Here is a 21,934-nt window from a genome sequence, read left to right on the forward strand (position 1 = left end):
CATTGATGCAATAATTCACCCTCACACGCAAGCCACGGGCAAAAAAAACAAAACGCACAGGATCCACATTTTGCTGAAATTCCAATTTTGACAAATGCTTTGTGTTCGCACGTGGTCTCCTCAATGAGCATGTTGTTCATAAGTCCACTCGCGCGTCTACATTTTCCCCTGGCACATGCGCGTTGGACTTGGCATTTGCATGATGTTTGGCATGTCTCGGTGTTTACCATCCGTTTGCTTGTCAGAGCAGTCACGGTGAGCCACGCCTCTTGTCCATGTGCTCCATCCTCCAATCTCTCCATCCCTCCTCACCACACGCTCTGTATTTTGCATAAAATGTGTATCAGTAGGGCAGCGCTCTCTCCGGCACATGCACCGCGCACATGTAGCGTGGCTTTACTGAACACACACCACACTCGAATAAGCGCATCAAACTCCCCTCAGCCCCGGATCCCCGCCAATGAAAACGCACAAGAGCGTGAAGGAGAGAGAGGGAGAGACGGGACTCCGCTACATACAAAGAGCGAGCCAAATCCTACACAAACAGCCACAACACAAGTTGGGGAGAACGGAAAAGGCGGTCACATTTCCTACTCACCTGCAACGTGATTGATGTGGGTGTTTGTATCAGTGGGTGTGCAGCTTGTGTCAAGTCCGACAGTGTGTTCAAGGATATGCTGACTCCGCTTTCCTGGAATTCGTGAGAATAGTTTAATCTTCGGTCGTGCAACATCACGCGCGCTAGAGCTAGAGGTGCAGTACTCAGAGAGCAGAAGGTATCCAGGTATCATTGGTGGAGACCAGTGTGACTAATTCAGATCTAACAGAAAAGAGGTGCCATCTACTGAATCACCTACAGATTACAGAAGAAGAAAAAACAACAACTTCGCCAGCACTGGACTCTTTCCAATCAGTGCTTCCTATTTTTGCGCTCTATGGAGCAGGTGTTTTGCGCAAAACTCTTTTTTGACTTTCTCGTCTGCCTTTAAAAGACTTTTGCTCCAGTCTAGTGACGTGACATTCACGGAGGTCTGCTATCAAGTTTATCCAGAGGTTTAATCATCCACAAGAGAGAAATGGATAACAGCCCCGGCGGTGGTAAGATTCTATTTTATGTTTAGCGTGCTGCAAATGTCTAGCAATGGTGATTATGACAAAAGTTAGAACTGAACGACTGATGGATATTCATTCATGTTGGTACCAGCGATCAATAAACGATAGCAATTCAGCTCGATTTGATCATAATGTGTTATCAAGTGTAAAACAGAGCTGATTTTGATTGAAATGAAGCAGAGCTTAAATGAATACATCACAGAAATGCGATATCCCACTGATTTAATAATTGTGCAAACCACTGATTTATTTATTCATTCATTCATTTTTACTTGTGGCGATTTTTTTATCATTACATGCAGCAACGAGTGGATGAACTATAATTTTGAGGGTTTTGTATTTTACTCATTTCTGAGCTGAGTGGTTTTAATTAAGACTGTGAATTTAAAGGTCAAACAAAACCCGATTTTAAAGTAAAACTTCATGCAAAGCTACCAGGACGTTGCTGTGCTGCATTCAAATGTCCGAGCGCAACAACGCCTGGGAAGGTGAGCCGCTCGGGACTGAAGGGAGGCTGGCCACTTCCTGTTTCTCCCCACGAAAACAAACTCACGTGGAGTTACAGTATGTTGGCCGGCACTGTAATCATAATCTGTCATGCCAGAATTTAAACTGCAGCCCTGTCATATCATGCAGAAAAACACTGTTTGGCGTAGGGGGCGTGCCTGTTTTCCTTTATCAAAGCCATTGCTGGAGTGCCTACAATATAAAGGCTGATAATGGAAGGACCTTTATCCGTTAAGTGGTATTAAGCAGCGTTTTCTCGAGATCAGTCAAGGGTGCACATGCTCTCTGCTTCCCTCTCCTAATTGACGGTGAATCATTTACAACAGCCACGGTCACGTTCTGGCACAGGTGATGGGCGCACCCTGTGCAATAGAACTGGAAACGAACCCACTAACCGTGTTATGACTTTGAGATTTCACTGATAAAGTGGGCCAGAGTAAATAGATGAATAATCATATATTAGCTGTAGTATTACTCAGCCGATAAAAACAAAGATTGGGGTGCTGAGTTTTGTTGTTTGTCTGTCCAAGACGCAGAAGCAGTGAAGCAGAAGGTTTTTCCAAAAGTTTTTATATCTTTATTTAACTGTTTATTTATATTTTTCTTATTTATTTGTTCAATTAATAAAATAAAATGTCTTTAATGACATCCCACTTTTTCCTCATTTCCTTAATACTTCAAATGGTGACCACATTGGCTTGACCTTTAATATTTCAATAATGTTATTGGGACCAAACATAATTAGATTTATGAGTTCAGTCATCTAAACAAAGCTATAAACATTATTATAACCACATGCCTCCAATTGCCAAGGCTGTTGAAGAATGAGTTACAGACTGAGTGAGTGAGTTGTTGCATGTGAAGGAGGCATTCACCCAAAGGTTAATGCAATAATTTATTCATACATAAAAGATCTTATAACTCAAATAATAGACCCAAATTCACGATATATAGCTTAGCAGGCTTGTTATGTAATACTAGTAAACATAATGTAGGGGAGTAGGCTACAGTCAGCTGGAACAGGTTACACAGGGCCAATTATTGGGGAAATATAAATCAGTAAAAACTAATATTTGGAGCATATAATAACATACAAATGGTTGGGAACGCATTGGAAAATATTTATCAGCATTAGTATTCACATCAGCTCTTTTTTTTTTTAAAGGCAGTTGGACCAGGGTGTGGAAGTCAGAAAACGTTTTATGACACCTGCAATGACAGCTCTGTAGCGCTATAATAGTACATAGCTACAATGTTTGCTCGCATTTAGCCGTCAAATGATAACCAGATGGTGTAAGCAAAATTGGAGAAAAAGAAGAAGTTCTATGCTCTTCACTGCTTAACTTCACGGACTTTAGTTTCCTCTCTAAACCGTCCTCTGGCACACCCCTGGTGGAGATCTGCAATATTTTCAGCATCATTAAAGTATTCAAACCATTTTTCGCCAAGTAAAAGAGTGCGTTGGTGCTAAGGCTGACTAAGTGGCACAAACATTCAGACAAAAAGCCCCGTTTTTGTCAACATTATGTCCTCAGTGCTTAAACATTTGCTAGATAGTAATCCAACCCCATTATTTTTGAAGTATGGGGCGAAAATAGGCCATATAAATAGGCTAGAAGACGTTTCAAACTCAGGAAAAAATGTGTATCCCAAAGTAAGACACCTGTGTCCTCAAAAATATGAGTAGCCCTATCACAATATAGGCCAATTTCTTGTCAGCAGCCTGTATCGCTGCACCACTCAGAATGGAAGATGCTGAGTGGTGCAGCTGACCTGAGTTACAAGTGAACCAGTCCTCTGGTTATAAATTAAGACTCATCCAAATAAAAGAAAACAATTACATTTAACATCCCAGGGCATGACTAATCACAAACAGATGGATTTTGAATTAAACGTGTTTCTATCTTCACGCGAATTTTCTCCGAGATACTTTGGTCTGGTCACACACTGACACACAGTTTTCGCCCTGCTGTTTTAAACCTAGTTGCACCGCCCGGCTGTGCTGCTGCTGCTGCTGGCGGTGGTGCGCGGTCAGACCACCCTGCCGCATAACATGCTGCTCTATTTAATTTGGCTCTTTAATTATAAGCCTCTGGCGGACTGTAGAAGCTCTGGCTCCCGGCTGGAGCGCACGCTTCACATCTTCCCGGTGAAAGCCCTGTCAAAAAGCCCTCCTCACGTGGCTTCCCTTGCAGAGCCGCGTGCGACGCGTGAGATATCCGGGCCCTCCTCCTGCCGCTACCCCGCTCTCACGGACGCTTCTGTGTTGACGATGCCGCCTGCGGTGGTGGTGAGGCAGAGCTTGGTCAGTGGGTCAGCAATTCCACACGTTAACTCTTTTCTCTCTGGTCACGTTTCCCCGCCTCATGCACCACTTGCTTCTACTGAACACCGCCCCCTCCTTTCATTTAAATCAGTGCGAGCTTGCAGTGTGGTACAAAGCTGAGTCGATTTTGATTCTGCAACATCTGTCCCCGACGAATCGGTTCAGGGCACTCGTGCATTCATCGTGCGTTTGGAGTGGAACGTGACTGTTAAAATGCTGAGAGCTTGCATAGCAATGAAACCGACGCTTTATCAAGACCACAGAACAGACTGAAACAAGACAGGATGTTACACGACGAATCATATTCTTGGGGTCTCTAAAATAGGCCATAGCCACCCACTGTGATACTCTAATACAGCTCGCCCTCTTAATTGCATGAGCCAGAGCTGCTGTGTGATGCGGCACCAGTTTCGAGAGAGCTGCTAGAGGCACATAGACACAATTCTATCAAGTTCCTGCGATATTGACCTACTTTCACGAGCCCGAGGTAACAAAGTCTTCTGCAAACAACCCAAGTAGAAACTGTGTTCAGCATAGCACAAACTCATTTCATTGGCCGCAGAGACCTGCATATTTTCTGTTTTAGAATAATACTAATAAAAAAATAATATTTTCCCAGAAAGTCGGGATCTATATTTAGAAACTTTACCCCCAGGGGAAAAATTATGACTGTAGTCACTTTAACTGTGCTTCTATCCACTTCAGCCAGTGAAAGTAAGAGATAAAGAGGGAAACAGAAGGGAGAGAGAGACCGCCTGTGGAGGATCCAGTGCTCACGTTTCTCTGCCTGCTTTCTGGTCCCAGGCAGATTAGCGTTTGCACGGGTACACTAAACTTAAGATGGGCAGTGACCGCGTCCTCAATTGATGCTGTCTGCGTTGACCTGAATTGTGGGAATCTTGTGCACGTTGTAGCAAGGTGCATGGAAATCCTCTGAGTACGTGGGAAATCCTGTGCAAGGCACGGGATCAGACAAAACTGGAGTTTGGTTCAGGTGCTTTAATATGGCATGTAGCCTTGCAGGAGTTGCATTACCTGTGTTTGCAATCAGTAGATCAATACATTCCTGTATGTATTACAGATCTTTAATAACCCTCCTAATGGACTATTTGCATAAGATGAAAGATAGAGTTTTATCTTTTAAACGAAAATCTATGTGTAGAACAGAAATGAATTACAGCAGCACTTCACAGCCTGCTTGGACACTTCCTGCACCACTTATTCAAAAGCAGAAACGGATTATTCATTAACAGCGTTCACAGTACAGTGGCTCGGGAGGGGGTCATTCATAAACACAAGGCTACTGTACATGTGAGTCTTCAGGTGGACATGCAATGTGTTTGGGTGGAGTGAGTCGGCGTGGGCTGGGCATTCACTGTCTGCGTGTAGGCTCACAAGGAGGTGAGGCTCAGGTCTGGTCTGCTGGATCTGTCTATGACTCTGGCATGAGTCAACAAATCCTCCAACACGTGCTGGTGGAAGGATTATCAAAACATTTGCGCTAAACAAATGCTGTTCGCAGCAAAGGGATCGGTCTCCAGGCACATTCAGCGAAAACCAGCGTGCCACTCTCAGCTGCATGTGCAAGTTTGAAAAAAAAAAGAGTTTTAAGTTGGAAACATATTTTTTAGACTGCTTTTAATACTGAAATAAGTGCGTACAGAGCCTAATTTGTAATCTTGAATGTGTCTCTAGTCGACTCTGCTGCACACTGCCTTGTTATTACGGCAGTCCAAACCACAAAATCGAGGTTTTACCTTTGCACAAAAAAAACAAAAGAGAAAACAAAACAGAAAACAAAAACGTGACTCACATTCTTCTACTGTGGAGCGACAGTAGCAGAGGCTCGCTGCTACCTCACGCTCAGTGAGTGAGGGTGGCGGCGGTTGAGGGCTGTCCCATTCAGCGTATGTTTATAAACACAGATCTGACTTCAAATTGTGTTAGATTTCAACACGAGACTGCGGATTTGGTTCGGCCAGTAACCGTGTCAGGAGTCCACGCATGTGAGGCGGCGGTCAGGTGTCGTGCTGTTAGCTGGCGCTGGGCACGGTGCCAGGGGAGCGAGGCTATTATTGGAGCGGAGGAGGCAGCAGACCCCGCAGACACGTGAGGTCGTGTCTCCGCTCATCCACAACGCCTGACTAGAAGTGAGAGAGCGAGAGAGAAACGAAAGTTCGGAAACAGCCACAGTTGAATGACAAAAAAGAATCCGCTAATATTTACAGGTGCTTTAAGACTGCATGACGCAAGAATTTTTTTTAAGTGATTCTTCTACACAGCAAAATCTCCAGTGTTAATTTAACACTGGAGATTTTGCTGTGTAGTGTACGTCTCTCTGATTCGTTGCTGTGCCATCGGCAGTCTTTTTAGCGCCCACTTTATCCTCTTGAGCGCACCATTACGCCTATTACACTCAGCGTGCAGCGACGTCGCTGCGGATACTCAGAGCCGCCGTCCACAGATTGTGCAACATTACATCACAACACATCCACAGCTATAAAGTAGCCCTTATTTTTTTTTAATTTATAAATCATCTAATCCAGCCAAACTTAAACAAGGCTATATTTTTTTTAAAAGTCTTTTTATGTGAACATCTCCATTCTTTCTCTTCAGGAGGAGTAATCCTGTATGCTGGCTCCTCTGGCAGTGCCAGTCCCAGCCCTGGCAGCCCTTCAAGTGGATACCAGACACAATCACCTTCTTCACACTCCCAGCCCTCATCTCCAGAGGAGGTTACCTTCACGGAGATTGGGGCATTGAAACAAAGGGCAGCTGGGTGCAACACTCCATCCTCCAAACTGGTGTTCCAATTCCCAGAGGTCTATAGTGGCCCCTCAACACCAGCAGCTACTCCACAGCATTCCTATGCACACCCCATTGCGGGGAAAAGGCCATGCGGATTCCCGGGAACTTTCACCAGTAAGTTTTCCTAACTGTCGATATGCATAAATATTTATTCCTTCATATACGTATGTGTGTGTTTTTGCAGCTTATCTCACAGTTCACTTTCCTTCCTCAGAGACAGGTGGAATGGTCTTGCTTTGCAAAGTCTGTGGCGACATTGCATCTGGTTTCCACTATGGAGTGCATGCATGCGAGGGATGCAAGGTAAGGCAATAATCAGAAAGAAATGTGAAAAAACTGTGGAATATTTCATATATGTGTTGATTTTTTTGTGCCCTGGTTTCACATGGTATATATGTAAACATGTCTGTTTGTGTCAGGGGTTTTTCCGACGCAGCATCCAGCAAAACATCAACTACAAGATGTGCGTGAAGAATGAGAACTGTCTGATCATGCGGATGAATCGGAACCGGTGCCAGCACTGCCGTTTCAAGAAATGCCTCTCTGTCGGCATGTCAAGAGATGGTGAGACATCCTGACATATTTTTATTTTATTTTACTGAAATTTCTCCTCTCGCTCTTCTGCCAGAATACCACAGTGCTCTGATTAGCCAAAGCAGCAGGGAAATGGGCACACAGAAAGTGGTGCAGTACTGATATGTAGGTCTGAGTGAAAAATGTAATGCGGGAAGACTTTTGAGGTCATCATGCCAGTAGCTCAGTCACTCAGTTTGTAGGAAGACTTGCACCTGTCTTGCCCTCCTACTTTGTCACTGCACTGCCTGTAAGTACCATCTGGCTTTGTATCACTCTTTTTAAGTTACTAAGTGTCTTTCTGCTGCCCTTTGCAGCATCCACCAACACCTACCTCTATGCTCTTGTTCAGTGCAGCCCCTCCCCCTTATATGTACCCACTATGTTCCCTCAGCTCCCCTTACATCTCTCCCTCAGACAGTGATTTATGAGTAGAGGAACCTTGAAGTCCCTAAAGCTATCTATCATCGGGAAAACTGCAGCAAACACAGGAATTATTTTAGGAAATTGGAACAGGGTCAACGTGATTACCTTGTGTATGCCCATAGAACATCTTACTGCAATTAATAAGGGACAGGGCAACAATTAAGCAAGGGATGCAGAAACCATCGTTATGACAGAATTTTTCAGGCGTAACACTCCTTTCACCTCATTCTGGCTCTGAAAGCTGAACAGTGATTGATCACCTATCACCACAAATTAAGAAAACAGTTGGGCTGACCTAGAAAAACAATACAGAATCAGCCCTATAGTGTACTCATACATCATGACCTACTTGGTGTAGTTTGCCTGTTTTCTTCCTCTCAGTATGGTTTCTGCTTATCTCCACCCTCCAGTACTCTGCATTGCCTAATCTAGTAAAGAGGTTAGTGTTATTTCTGCATGTGCTTGACACTTTTGGTGCACAGCAAAGAAAAGAAAAAAAAAGACGGTGGCAAAATGCATCCAAATGAGAGAACATTCAGGTTGACCCTCTTACGGGAGATTTTTGAATGCGTTAAGGACCACAACCTAGAAACCCCTTTTTGCTCAGTTTCAAGCATTACGAAAACAGGAAAACCGCAGGCAACTGACTGCAGCCCACAATAAATAGTACACCCTGATTTCACACCAGGCAGCTGTGTGACACTGGCGCTGCAATATAGGCAAATATTGAAGTCCGTTGGCATGGTGGCACACTTTTCTTCCCGTAATCAGACAGAATACAGGAAAGTTTCTTTAGGTTTCTTCCTTCTGGTTAGATTTTAAAATGCCTTTCAACATAATTTGCATATGCAGCTCAGTAGTGTGCATTTGCTTCTTTTTAAACCATGATGACAGGGATTAAGCTCATGTTAGGTTATTGGCCACATCCTCATCAAGTTACTCTGCAGATTACAAAAGCTTCTTTAGTATATCCTGCAAACTACTACTACAACTACTCTTGATCGCTCAGTTTTGCACAGTTATTGTCATTCTGTTTTTTATTCTAAATTGTGGTTGTATGCAGTATGCAACTGATATATATATATAAATACATATATGTATACACCACTATACCACTTATATGCTTTATAAAAGAAATCGCGTGTGCTCTACTTTCAAGTCTTTGAAGATGTGCCATTTTTATCTAACACACACTTCTTCACTTGCATTCGCTTCCTGGTGACGTGCACTACCCAGAATAGAGAATACAATAACCACAACTTGCTCGCTTCAGACCTTAATCCTCCCTTCACCTTAGTCAAATCTTGACCTTATAATTATATGATTTACATGATGAGTACTTTTGTCCCCAAAAGGGAGGCAAGTCCTCACAGTTTGACAGTATGACTGCACAACAGGAGCGCCACAAACACACAGTCATTTTCCAGCATCGCCATCCCTCGTGTCAGTCTTCTTCATGCTCTCACTTCTGTCTCCTCAACTCTTCAAGCCCACCACTCTCATACTTCTCCTTCTCACAATCTCAGTGCCAGTGACATCATGCCGATGTTGCCCCACTGCCCTACTTACAAATGGAGGGAGGGAGCAGTAGAGGAAGACGATAGTGGTGGATAGAGGAGAGGATGAGGCAGATGGCAGCAGGGGGTCTATAAATAGCCTCTCCAGCTGATGGTTACTGTGAGAAGGGGGGGTGGGGGGTATGGATGAAGAAAAGGAAATTTTCATCTCCCCACTTGTGTGATTCACCTTGAAATCACTGTAAACAGTTTAAGCATGTTAAGCTGCGAGTTTTTATCTCTTGATAAAAATGAATAAATCTATAAATTCATTTGTAACTTTCGTTGTTGTTGAGCTGCTGATTTGGATTATTGTATTTGATCAAATAAGAAAAAGGATTACCATTTATTTAGAAAAAGACAAGAACGGAGAAATGAAAAGCACAAAACAAACATTTACTGGGATTGCCCGTGCTGTCGGTGACAGGAGCCTAACCTTTTCTCTTCTGCTTGTGTCTTCCTTAGCGGTGCGTTTTGGCCGTATCCCTAAGAGAGAGAAGCAGCGACTTCTGGATGAGATGCAGAGCTACATGAACAGCCTAAATGAGTCGGCTGCCATGGACATGGACTCCCCTTCAGTGAGGGAAAATCCCACCAGCACAGACGACGGTACCTCAAAAGAGGCCATTGGAGCCATTTCCAGAGCCTATCGTGACATCTTCACCAGCAACAGCAGCAACCAGGAGCGAGCATCCAAGTCAGGCAACATCATCTCCAACAACAACAACAACACATCTCCCTTTTCTCAGCATGGCAATTTTCCTCAAGTTTCATCTCACCCCTCCTCAGCTCAGAGTTATCAGTCTTGCCCAGTTACCCCCGCCAGTGTATGCCCAGTCTCCTCTAATCACAACCAACCTGCATTTAACAATATGGACAGCAATCGGTATACCTATTTAGTGTCATCAAATCAGAATCACAACAAGTCAAATGCTACAATACCTCAAAGGGGAAGCTCTGCCAATCATGACAGTTTCCGCATTGCAGGCAGTACCCAAAATCAGCCCTCCTGCCCATGGAAGTTAGCTCCAGGAGCTAAAGTGCTGGTAAGTACAAGACGCTCGCTGAATTAGGACTGCTGTATGATTCATTATTCGACAAGCTATTTATGACTTGATGTTTTTTGTCTTTTCAAAGGCCTGTCCTCTCAACGCGTGCCCTGTGTCAGGGGCAGAACGCACAAGTCAGGAGATATGGGAGTCTTTCTCTCAGTGTTTCACCCCTGCTGTCAAGGAGGTTGTAGAATTTGCTAAAGGCATCCCAGGATTTCAAGAGCTTAGCCAACAGGACCAGGTCATGCTGCTAAAATCAGGCACCTTCCAGGTAATGACATACATTTTCAGTTATACATTTTGGTAATGATAAATGCATCATAATGTGTCCAGATGTGTTTTTGGCTAAAGCATTTGTCTCACGTTTATCTTTTTGTTCTCGTCTTTTTTCACCATTTCTTGCGTGTTAAGGTTCTGATGGTGAGGTTCTGCACCTTGTTCAATGCTGGGGAGCATACAGTGACATTCCTGAATGGCCAAACTTACCCGCTGCCCACTTTGCGTGCCTTGGGCATGGGCTCTCTGCTGGATGCAATGTTTGAATTCAGTGAGAAGTTGAGTTCTCTGGGACTAGAGCCTGATGAAATGGCTCTCTTCATGGCCGTGGTGCTGGTCTCTGCAGGTTAGACAACAACAGTTACAAATGCTGCACCGCAGTGACAGTTCGATAATGAATCCACAACGTGCTAACTGTTTCAAATCACTCACACCGGTATGCTCTGTGTTCCTCAGACCGTTCCGGCATTTCGGACACGAGGGCCGTGGAGCAGCTACAGGAGGGCCTTATCCGCGCCCTGCGTTCACTGATCACTCGCCGTCGTCCAGATGATACCACCCTCTTCTCCAAGCTGCTTCTGCGCCTTCCAGACCTCCGCACCCTCAACAACCTGCACTCTGACAAACTGTTGGCCTTTCGCATTGATCCTTAAGAAGTCCCCTCTTTCACAGACTGCACAGGAAAAAAGACTATTTCACACAGAAAAATACACAGTACATACACACATACAGATATTATCTTCCAAGGGCAGGACTTCCTTCAATATTGAGGAACAAGGAATTGTGCAATTAATGAGTGTTGTTTTGAAAAGGATAAATGAGGGCTACATACATATTTTGAATTGCTGTCGATCGTCATGCAATGTTTTGAGAGGAAAAAATACAATACAATGAAAACAAACTCATGTACACGCATAAACCTCCACACCTCTTGAGAGACATTGTTCAGTTAAAAAGAAAAAGATTAAATCATTGTGTAGAGTTACTAGCACCGTTCTGGAAAAAGAAAAAAATCATTTGTGCACTTGCTCATTATATCCTGTATACTTAAGAACAAAAGCCAGTTCACTTCTGTTTATTCCGCAAGTCATACAGTATTAACAGACCATCACTAAGCAGCCGCTAAATGATGGATGTTGTATATGAATTTTTTTTTACTTAGGGACCACTGGTGATGATTGACCATGTGTCAGTTTGTGTTTAAGAAAAAGGGAATCTGTATATAATACATAGTGATACCTGAAATGTTAAGGCACTTGTGTGTCACTGTTTTACAAACATGCCATCTGCATTAGTACTGGAATGGGATCCCTGCTTTAACCTGCACATGACAGGATGCAGTCTCTTTCTAAGTTTTGACTAACCTTCCAGAAAACATTTGGCTCACCTTGAATTTAAATGTGTCATCGTGATAAGACAGCACGATTATAATATTATTTCACAAAAACATAATGTCTGTCACTGTACCGTATCACATCTAGACCGATGGAGTGCACATGGGGTTTTGTAGTTCCTGTGTTTATTTTTTGTTGCTGTAAATATTATGTTACCCAATGTTGATGTATCAATTATTGAACTGATATGATGGATCAGACATATGAGTTTGGTGTAATGAAGAAGAATGTAATGACCTTCCTGTATTTGGTGGGGATCTGGCTATGCCAAGGGAGCTTTGCTCAGGAGAATGTGTAGTAGGGATTCTCAAACAGCTTAGACACTCCTCCTGCTATATTAGATGATGTAACAAACCAGCATAATCCCTGAAATCACCAGCATTCACTCCACATGCACCCTTCCTCTGGCCCCAATGTTTGTCATACAAACACAAGAAATATTTTTTTTTGGGTGAGAGATCTAATTTGATTGGTCATCTCACTGTTTGCTTGTTTGATTATGGCTGATTGAGCACATATTGTACATTTTGTACATTTTTCTTCCTAAATAGAAATGATACAATGATATAAAGTTGGAATTATGTATTATTCTGCCTCTGTGTCTTTTTTGTAAACATTTGTGTGGGAAATATCAGTTTAGAAAAGAAACATAGGCTATGTTGAGTAATTAGGCCCGTAGTTGTGCAACACTGTACACTGGCAGTATGCTGTGAGTGTGTTAACCAAGTTTATACATTGTGCAATTATGTGAACGTTAGATAATTTATTGCTAGCAGACTTCATTAATAAATTAGGCTATTATTACATTAGCTGTAAGCAACTTTATAGTACCTATGTTGACTATGTTGACTGTCAATTGCAATGGAAAAGATAGATTATAAATTTGCAATACAAGATGTCTAGAAGCACAAACAACCTTCTCCCCAACAAAGTGAAGTAAGGGTGCCACCTTCTGGTAGAATAATGTACAGCGGATCCCGGAAGCGGATGGTGTGCTAGCGAGTGCTCACTTCCACGTATCATTTGCTGTCACTTAATCGCTTCACATGCCGTCATCGTTTTAGCCTCGGTAATAATAATATGGGACCACTGTTAAACGTTACGGTAAGCTCTGTCACATAAAAATGATAGAATAGAGCAAGCGGGGGGGGGAAGCCAGCACGAGCTGTTCATATTAGTGGCAGGTTAGCTCACAGGCTAGCCTTAGCTAAACAATAATAGCATGCAGGTCCATCTGTTTGCTGATAATTATCTGCTTGTTTTGAGCGACTTAACTGTCGTAAGTTAGCGGTTTAATCATTGACGTGGGTAAGATTGAAGTTACGGTGCCATATCTACCTGGAGCTGTTGTTGTTGTTGTCAAAATGTTTTGGGTTTTTCCAAGTTAAGCAAGAATGACGATGCCGAGTTCCTGACTCATGAACACTCGCCTGTCTGTAATAATTTGGCCACTTTGTCTGTCCGCAGGCGCTGAGAAACAGAAAGAAAAGTGCTGCAAATCCCCCGAGACCTCAGCTTTGACCTCCAGTGGGAGCATTTCATGACAGCATGTTGGTGACAGCGTATCTTGCCATAGTTTTTCTGCTTGCCCTGTGCGTTGGCCTCGAGCTTACGGCACGCCGCGTCACCCCACCTCAGTCCACCCCTACAGCTGTAGCCAACCCAGCTTTCCGTGGCTTCCAGACAATATTCCTCAGGGCATACCTTCTGGCTTTGTGGGCAGACTGGCTCCAGGGTCCTTATCTCTACAAACTTTACCTCCACTACAGCTTCCTGGAATCCCAAATAGCCATTTTGTATGTATGTGGTCTGGCCTCTTGTGTTCTCTTTGCTCCTTTTGCAGGCTGGCTCCCTCAGGCTTTGGGCCGCAGGCAGACCTGTCTTCTGTTCTGCTTGTCATACTCTGCTTGCTGTCTCACCAAGCTTTCCAGAGACTACTTTGTTTTGATTGTGGGCCGCATCTTGGGGGGACTGTCCACATCCCTGCTAGCAACCACATTTGAAGCCTGGTACGTGCACCGACATGTTGATGTCCATGATTTTCCCAAGGAGTGGATCCCCAGCACCTTCACCAAAGCTGCTACCTGGAACCACGGACTCGCAGTGGGTGCAGGGCTGGTGGCTAACTTACTGGCTGAGTGGCTCCACCTTGGGCCAGTAGCCCCCTTTCTCCTGGCAGTCCCCTGTCTGGCTTGCTGTGGCTGGGTAGTCCTGACTGACTGGGGCAAAGAAGAGGCTCAAGGGGTTCCTGAAGTAGACAAACAGACTCTGCTCACTGGCACTCCAAATGGAGGTGTGACCCATTTGTCTGCAAAAGCACGGTTCTCACGCAGCTGCCACGAGGGGCTGCGCTGCCTACTGTCAGACAGGAGAGTCATGCTCTTGGGGGGAGTCCAGGCTCTGTTTGAAAGTGTCCTCTACATTTTTGTTTTTCTGTGGACCCCAGTACTGGACCCTCATGGGCCTCCGTTAGGAATAGTCTTCTCTTGCCTGATGGCTGCCAGCATGGTTGGGTCCTCGCTATACCGCCTAGCCACCTCAACCCAATACCGTCTACAGCCTGGGCACGTACTCTGCCTTGCTGTGCTGATGGCCTTCTTCTCTTTTTTTATGCTAACCTTTTCCACTGCCCCAGGACAACCTAGACCTCATGAATCCTTTCTGGCCTTCCTGCTCCTGGAGCTGGCCTGTGGTCTCTATTTCCCTGCCTTCAGCTTTCTTCAGGGCAGGGTGATCCCAGAGGAGAAGCGGGCCGGTGTGCTGGCCTGGTTCCGGTTGCCGCTGCACCTGCTGGCCTGCTTAGGGCTGCTGGCCCTCCACGGGGAGGTATCAGGAACAGGTGGAGGGGAGGGTGGTGGGGGCACCAGACACATGTTTGGAGGCTGTGCCGTCATGATGCTGGCAGCTCTGATGGCTGTGGTCAGTCTTTTCACCCTGGGTAGAAATGACACAGATCTGAGACTGGAGGGAAACAGAGCAGAATGGGAAATGTAACAAGTCGATCAGCCACATGTCCACTTTTGCTTGTCTGGTTTAAAATGTATTATCTCAGTTTTGTCTAACTGAACCTAGAGACATCATATTCAACCAGACTACTTTTAGGTGCACATTTTGCCAAAAGCAGAGTTGAATGAAATTGTGGGGTGTTTTGGTAAAAATGTTTAACATTTTATGTCATGTTGATTCCTTATTGTTTATTGGTTACAGACTTTTGTTAATGTCTTTGGGAACATTTGTCAATGAAACTGTTGAAAACTTGGCTGATACTTTTTGTATCAGTCCACTAATTATTCCAGATGAAGTGTTTCTGTCTGTAGGGATTTCACCTGCCAGAATCCCAGGAAGATTTGGTGATGCTGAGCCTTCACCTAATGCTTAAAGACAAATCTGAAAAGATTTTACTTAAGAGACCTGAATGGATATTTGAAATTAGGTGATGGCTAGTTAGTAGACTAGCAAATGAATGTTAGTGTCTTCTATATTTCTTTTATTTCTTCTGCAGTGCATTGGTTCCTGTATGTTGAGCAGGATCTGTTTTGTTTTTTGGGGGCGGGCGGGGTGTCCTTTAAACCAGGCAAGGAGCAGCAGCTTTACTTTGAATGTCTTTCCTGTGTCATCTGCAAAATGCTCTGTTTTGATGTTCTTTATATGGCTCTTTGTGTTACACTTTTAAATAAAAGTGTTTGTAATATGTTAAATTATATTGGGAGGGAGTTCTATTTTGTGGCATATGGTTGTTTTTATAACATTTATTCAACAGGAGTTTACAAATCATTATTACAAATTATATAACATGTCTATTTTGATGTTTTTGAGAAACCGCTTTGATTTGAGTTGTCTTTATTAAAAAATCTCAATTCAGATTCAGTCAGAATCGTTTTAGCTGTTAAAAATACTGATGGTGTGATTTGAATGTCATTGTCAGATGTTGACTAAAAGCATGTTTGACAGCATTCAGATGCAAGAAGAAGAAAGAAACTCTTAACTGGTTTTGAAAATCTGAAAATGTCACTGTACCCTGCAAACCCCCGCTGTCCTGGTTCTGCTGCAGACCATATTTCCAGATTCGTCTGGACTTCTGTCCTCATAACGCATCATGCAGAGATCCGTACTCCCTATTTTCCCCGGTGCTGTGGTACAGTCCCAGCGTTTCTCTATGGTGCAACTTCATCTGGATGCTGCTAGAACATCCCTGGGTGGGTGAGGGAGGGGGGTGTCTGCTCGAGTCTGAGCGTTGTTTTTGGATTACATCACTGTATCGTCAGAGGTTGGGTATTCAGTCTAAAGAGGCGAGAAGACCACATCAGTCCCAGTCCTTTCTCACAGCTGTCAGTCTTAGTCTAGCCAGACTCCGAGAAATATCCCAATAAAGAAGACCCCACCGCGCTATTGTGTGTTTGGAATACGCACCGGGGCTACCTACTGCTGGACAACACACAGGCATCATGACGCAGGGCAAGGTATGAGCTTTAATGTCGTTATTCAGTTAGGACGTCGAAATCAATATATTTTTTAATTTATTTACTGTGAATATTTTCCCAACAGTTAATGTGAGTGCCTACCCAATCCATTTAGTCCCATTATTATCAGGTGCGTAATGGCAATGCGGACCTGTAGATGAAACTGGCTTTCGTCATTTTCAGTAATCATAGAATTACTTGAATAACTAATTTTGCGCGATGCACCGTCACATTTTCTGCAGGACTCGAGCGCACGGGGTTTCTCATTAAGTTAATCTACTTAATTTATTTTTTTCTTTTCATATTCAAAGTATTTTTCACATTTTGTGCGCCGTGTAAGTGATACTTTAGCAAATGCGTCACATCACCATGACAACCTTTATTTGTGTAGACCTGGCTGCATGGTTACATCCAGGCGGTTACATCAGTCATTGAGGATTCTGGATTATTATTGTTTTAAGCTTAACACTGTGCATCTTTTTTCTTTAACATCGCCTGTCTGTTATGTTTTCCAGACTAACGATATAGATACGAATGATCCCCGTGGGTGTTTCTTATCTTTAAATATAGATCTTGACAGCTGAAGGCTTCATGCGCGTAAACCTGTCAATCAAAACCTTTTGTAATTCGTTATAATTACAGTTATTAAAACTAAAAATGGGTTAAAACTTGACGTACCCCACTGAAATTGTGACAAGGCAGCCTGACGTGTCCGGTGAAGTGTCAATTATTAAGAGCAGCTGCTATTTGAGCTGAGGGTTAGATCATCGGTACTATGAGCTGAGGTTTCATTTAAATTTAAAGCACCAAATTAAACTTTAATGGGAAAGTGAACATTTTACACTTATATAAGCTGTTGATGATAGCTGTTTACTATTTTTATAAACAATATTTATGTTTTTGTTATCATTATACATTTCTTTAGTCATTACTCCAAATCTTTGGCGCAGTTCATCCTGGTCTAGTACAACACCTATCAAAAATCTACAAGTCCTCACTTTCATATCAATATGTATTTTGTTGACATTAAAAACTACAAATTAAAACCCCTTTACCCCAGTCATATGTGATTCCAGATATGGAACCATTTGCACTCAAGATTTAATATTAAATAAAGAGGCCAAACATAGGAGATAGCCAGAAAAAAAATGGTTTGCTATTCGTTGAAATAGAAGTGTTAAGTTGAAGATAACAAAGTGTTCATCTTGTATCCAACCAGCTGGCACTTGCAAACAAGACCACCAACGGCTCTTCCAGTGGAGAGGCCTTGGTGGCGCCTGCACCTCCGAGCTATGAGGAAGCTACTGCAGGTATGGCTGCTTTTTATCCCTCAAGTCATCTTAAAGAGTCTTCATCTTACATATACTCTTAAATATTTGCCAGCTGTTGAATTCATGTGGTAGTGATGGGATTACATAAGCAAATATTGTGATGATCCCTTTAGGCGTCAGTGCTCCTTGCTACAACGATGTTGAGATGCTGACAGAATTCAACTGGGATGATCGCAACATCAGGAGGGTCTTCATCCGAAAGGTATGAAAAAGCTTAATTACCTAAAATGCTTACTGATGATAACACTGTGACTGTGAATGCAGCGCATCACTGATAATGTGTTGATCAAGTGCTTTTATATACTTTATAGGCCAGTACATAGAACAAATACTTTCTTTCTTTTTTAAGGTGTACAGCATCTTGATGATCCAGCTCTTGGTTACTCTCGCGATCGTGGCTCTGTTCACATTCTGGTGAGCGTCTGATGAAAGCAGATTTTTTTTCCAGTATCCTCTCATGTTGAATTGTATAAGCCTCGAATGGTAGCACACTTACCTGAGCCACTCTCTTACAGTGACCCTGTGAAGGACTACATTCAGACTAATCCTGGGTGGTACTGGGCCTCTTAGTAAGTAACACCATCCCTCAGAAGTGTACACTTATTTTGTGTTGGTGTCTCTTCTGTCTAAAGACATATCAAACAATATTCTTGTTGTTTTGCAGCGCTGTTTTCTTTGTCACTTATCTGACCTTGTCTTGCTGCTCTGCACCAAGGTGAGGCAGAAGTTATCAAAAAGGAAATGCACATCATATGGAAACAGTTCACATCACATCAAATATTGAAACACTGGTCTTTGTTTACCCCTACAGGAGACAGTTTCCATGGAACCTGATTCTGCTTGTCATCTTCGTAAGTATATCGCTGATATGTGTTATCTTTTTAATAAATATGACCTTGCTTACACATGGATGGGATTCTCTGAACTTTTTTTTTTATAGCAGTAAGATATAACTCATTATTTTGTGCATTTGAAAGCTGACTTGCAAGTTAACTCTGGAAATCTAACAATAAATATATAGAGGTTTTTTTAAGGTGATGTTATTTGTTATGCTGTTATTCGCATATAATGCCTATATTTTCCGACTGACTGTCCTATGTTACAGACTCTCTCGCTCTCCTACATGACAGGGATGTTGTCCAGGTATATTTTGCATGCCTTCTTTAGATTGTCTTCTTAATGGATTTTATATTCAAATAATTATAGCCAGCAGTGTATTTTCTTTACAGCATGTCAGTTTAAAGTTAGCATACTTTATTTATTTTAGCAGAATAATCTGATCTGTGCCAGTGCTTTTTAGGCCACCTAAAAAAAAGTATCCTGAACCCCCCACCCTGTGGTAACAATTGCATAACATTTTACACGTTTGCTGTTTTAACAGCTTTTATAACACCAAGTCAGTGGTGATGTGTCTGGGCATTACAGCAGCAGTCTGTCTCCTGGTCACAGTCTTTAGCTTTCAAACCAAGGTGAGAAAACCGAAATGCTCTTCTTTCTGTGCACTTGTGAATCTAACTTCCCTGAATCACCTTTTCCTACATGTTGACTTACATATGTCTGGTTTGATGTGCTTTCTTCTTTGCAGTTTGATGTGACCTCATACCAAGGTGTGCTTTTTGTCTTCTGCATGGTGATGTTCATCTCTGGCCTGGTGCTGGCCCTTGTCCTCCCTTTCCAATATGTAAGTGTGATCAAACTAACCCAATAATCGCATAATTTTTCTGTCAGGTAAACACGAGTTAGCTGATTGTACCAGAACAGCCGGGATTTAAGACACCAGACACAAATTTGGACACAACTTCTCATTTAAGGTTTTTTCAGTTGTTATTATTTTCTGTCATGTAGAACAGTAGTCTACTGAAGAGATTACAAACATGTGGAATTCGGTGGTTAATAAAGAAAAAATAGTTTCACATTTTAGATTCTTTAAAGCACCTTTTGCTTTGACAGGAGTTATGACACTATTAACATTTCCTCACCCTTCTGCATGAGGTAGATACCTGCTATTTTCCGCAGTATAGCTAACTCTCAGACATCCTTTGACACTAGTAAAAAATCTTCTCGACGTATTTTTAGACTACCTAACCATTGTGTCTTAAAAAACAATAAATAACTACACATTTCTTTTTATTTGTTTTAGCAGTTTAATACAGTAGTCAAATAGGGCTGGTTGTTGTTTTGCTTTTGCTTAAATCTACAGTATTTAAAATAGTAAAAATGAATAAAGTCCCTCAAATGAGTACATGTTTTCAAACTAATACAGACTCAACTCCAAATTGAGAACATATAATAAAATATAATGGTATTTCAGCTGATTGCTTATTGTAAATTAGTAAGTGGAATCACAACTAATAAATGAATATGTGTCATTCAGGTACCCTGGCTGGATGGTGTCTATGCTGTGTTGGGAGCTATACTGTTTACCATGGTGAGCATATAAAGAGATGAGCTATTACTAATAGGCCCAGTCACATTTAATAGAACACATGCAGTAGGTGCCTACAAACAATATAAAAGTTGAGTTATTTGTTTTTGCTTTTTTAAAAATTATTATTAATATGTGTTGCAGTTTTTGGCATTTGATACCCAACTCCTTATGGGGAACAAGCGGTACACCATGAGTCCAGAAGAATACGTCTTCGCCACTCTCAACATCTACCTGGATATCGTCTACATCTTCTCCTTTTTCCTCCAGATCTTTGGAACAAAGCGAGAGTAAACCTGTCGACAAGAGCTGCACCAATTACAGAAATGTAGTCAAACATAAAAAGAGTCTTTTAAGCTGTTGTTAAAAGTGGTGATGAGGCTCCCAGTTAACAGCTTTATTTATTTATTTTGCCTTATACAGATGAGGTTGTCAATACTTTGTACAAGTAAACACCAATTTCTGGGGTATGTGAGTATTCACACATAAAATGTCTATAACCTTTCCATCGTCTCTAGCATGTTTGTGAAGCCATGAGCCAAACTGTGGCCTATCACCCAGAAACACTCAATAATCAGTGATCATCTTCATTTCATGTAGCGTTATCAGACTGTGAGTGTTCATATAAAACTATATGGGTCTCTTATTGTCATGCTTGCATAGGTATAATAAATTTCCTGCAAATAATAGATGTTGATAGTCATTAGGAGATACATTATGGATGACTCTAAAAAAATCTAACTATGCCAAATTCAGTCATTACATCATGGCACTGTTGCTGTGGGTTTTCATGTGGATGACTGGAAGCACAAATGAAACTTTAAAAAGGCTTAAAAGACTTGAATAATTTGCCTGTTTTCAGTCGTATCTATTCTTGTCCTACTACTGTGAATTACAAGAAACCCCACTGTGTCTAACAGTTTGAGGGTAGGAAACACGTTCTCTGGAGTTTGAATGACAATCTAAAAAAAAAGATTTATTCAACGTGGGATTTTGGTGTTGATTTCTGCCTTGACTTGTTGATTTGTGTTAATGTTATACACTGTTTGGTCAGTAAGATATTACACTATATTCACCTTGTTGTGGTGTTTATGGTATGTCATTGCATTTGAATCTGAACTCTTTTAAATCATGGTTTTTCATGAATAGTACTTAGTTTGAGGAAGCCTTCATTTTCAGCATTATAGTTTTTTGGGGGGGTCTGTATGTACACTTCTGTAGTTGGTTTGAAGTGGTGAGAAATGGTAAAATATAAACATAACAGTGCCATATGTGCATGGATTGACTTTTATTTTTGATAAGGCCTGTACTTAGAGAGGGATTTGAACGCTATATTTCATAAGATTTGAAGTTTATTTTTTTAAGACAGAAAGATGTATTTTAGAAAGTGTATGAGATAAAATGTGTAGCGAGCTAGATGCTTAAAATAAATATATAAGTCTTCTAAAGTGGCCTTGGATAACCTTTATTTGATTCCATTGATGCAGTTTCACGTTTTATCAGGGCCCTGCATTTCACGCTAGATGTTAATGTTATATCGGGTGAATGTGTATGACTGTCATCATGGTTCTCTCTGATTAAATAAATTGTGCTAAAAGTATCTTGTTGTTTCATCTGTATCAGTAAAGTCTTTGACTGAACAAAGGGATTCTTGGGTTTGGTAGTTTGGGGCATCCCCTATACTGAG

At 42.1% G+C, this 21,934-nt stretch overlaps 3 protein-coding genes across 3 annotated transcripts; all 3 read left to right on the forward strand.

Moving 5' to 3' along the window:
• Positions 1–356: 356 nt before the first annotated feature.
• On the forward strand, positions 357–12,602 carry nr1d4a (nuclear receptor subfamily 1, group D, member 4a). Its single transcript, XM_005732562.1, has 8 exons — positions 357–1,098; positions 6,563–6,868; positions 6,969–7,057; positions 7,174–7,318; positions 9,775–10,355; positions 10,447–10,632; positions 10,773–10,983; positions 11,094–12,602. Exons 1-8 carry the CDS (start codon positions 1,077–1,079, stop codon positions 11,288–11,290), a joined length of 1,737 nt encoding a protein of 578 aa, XP_005732619.1. The 5' UTR covers positions 357–1,076; the 3' UTR covers positions 11,291–12,602.
• Positions 12,603–13,007: 405 nt separating this feature from the next.
• On the forward strand, positions 13,008–15,866 carry mfsd5 (major facilitator superfamily domain containing 5). Its single transcript, XM_005732564.2, has 2 exons — positions 13,008–13,135; positions 13,499–15,866. Exon 2 carries the CDS (start codon positions 13,580–13,582, stop codon positions 15,023–15,025), a length of 1,446 nt encoding a protein of 481 aa, XP_005732621.1. The 5' UTR covers positions 13,008–13,135; positions 13,499–13,579; the 3' UTR covers positions 15,026–15,866.
• A 409-nt stretch (positions 15,867–16,275) lies between these two features.
• On the forward strand, positions 16,276–21,847 carry LOC102195688 (protein lifeguard 2). The gene is made up of 12 exons (XM_005732563.1): positions 16,276–16,491; positions 17,711–17,801; positions 17,936–18,024; positions 18,172–18,236; positions 18,338–18,391; positions 18,487–18,537; positions 18,634–18,673; positions 18,928–18,965; positions 19,204–19,291; positions 19,408–19,503; positions 20,197–20,250; positions 20,392–21,847. The coding sequence occupies exons 1-12, from the start codon at positions 16,477–16,479 to the stop codon at positions 20,539–20,541; spliced, it is 831 nt and encodes a 276-aa protein (XP_005732620.1). The 5' UTR covers positions 16,276–16,476; the 3' UTR covers positions 20,542–21,847.
• The last annotated feature ends 87 nt before the right edge of the window (positions 21,848–21,934 follow it).

This window comes from Pundamilia nyererei, unplaced genomic scaffold (genome assembly GCF_000239375.1).
Source record: "Pundamilia nyererei isolate P.nyererei 1_Seehausen unplaced genomic scaffold, PunNye1.0 scaffold00047, whole genome shotgun sequence".
In the NCBI taxonomy this organism is placed as follows: domain Eukaryota; kingdom Metazoa; phylum Chordata; class Actinopteri; order Cichliformes; family Cichlidae; genus Pundamilia; species Pundamilia nyererei.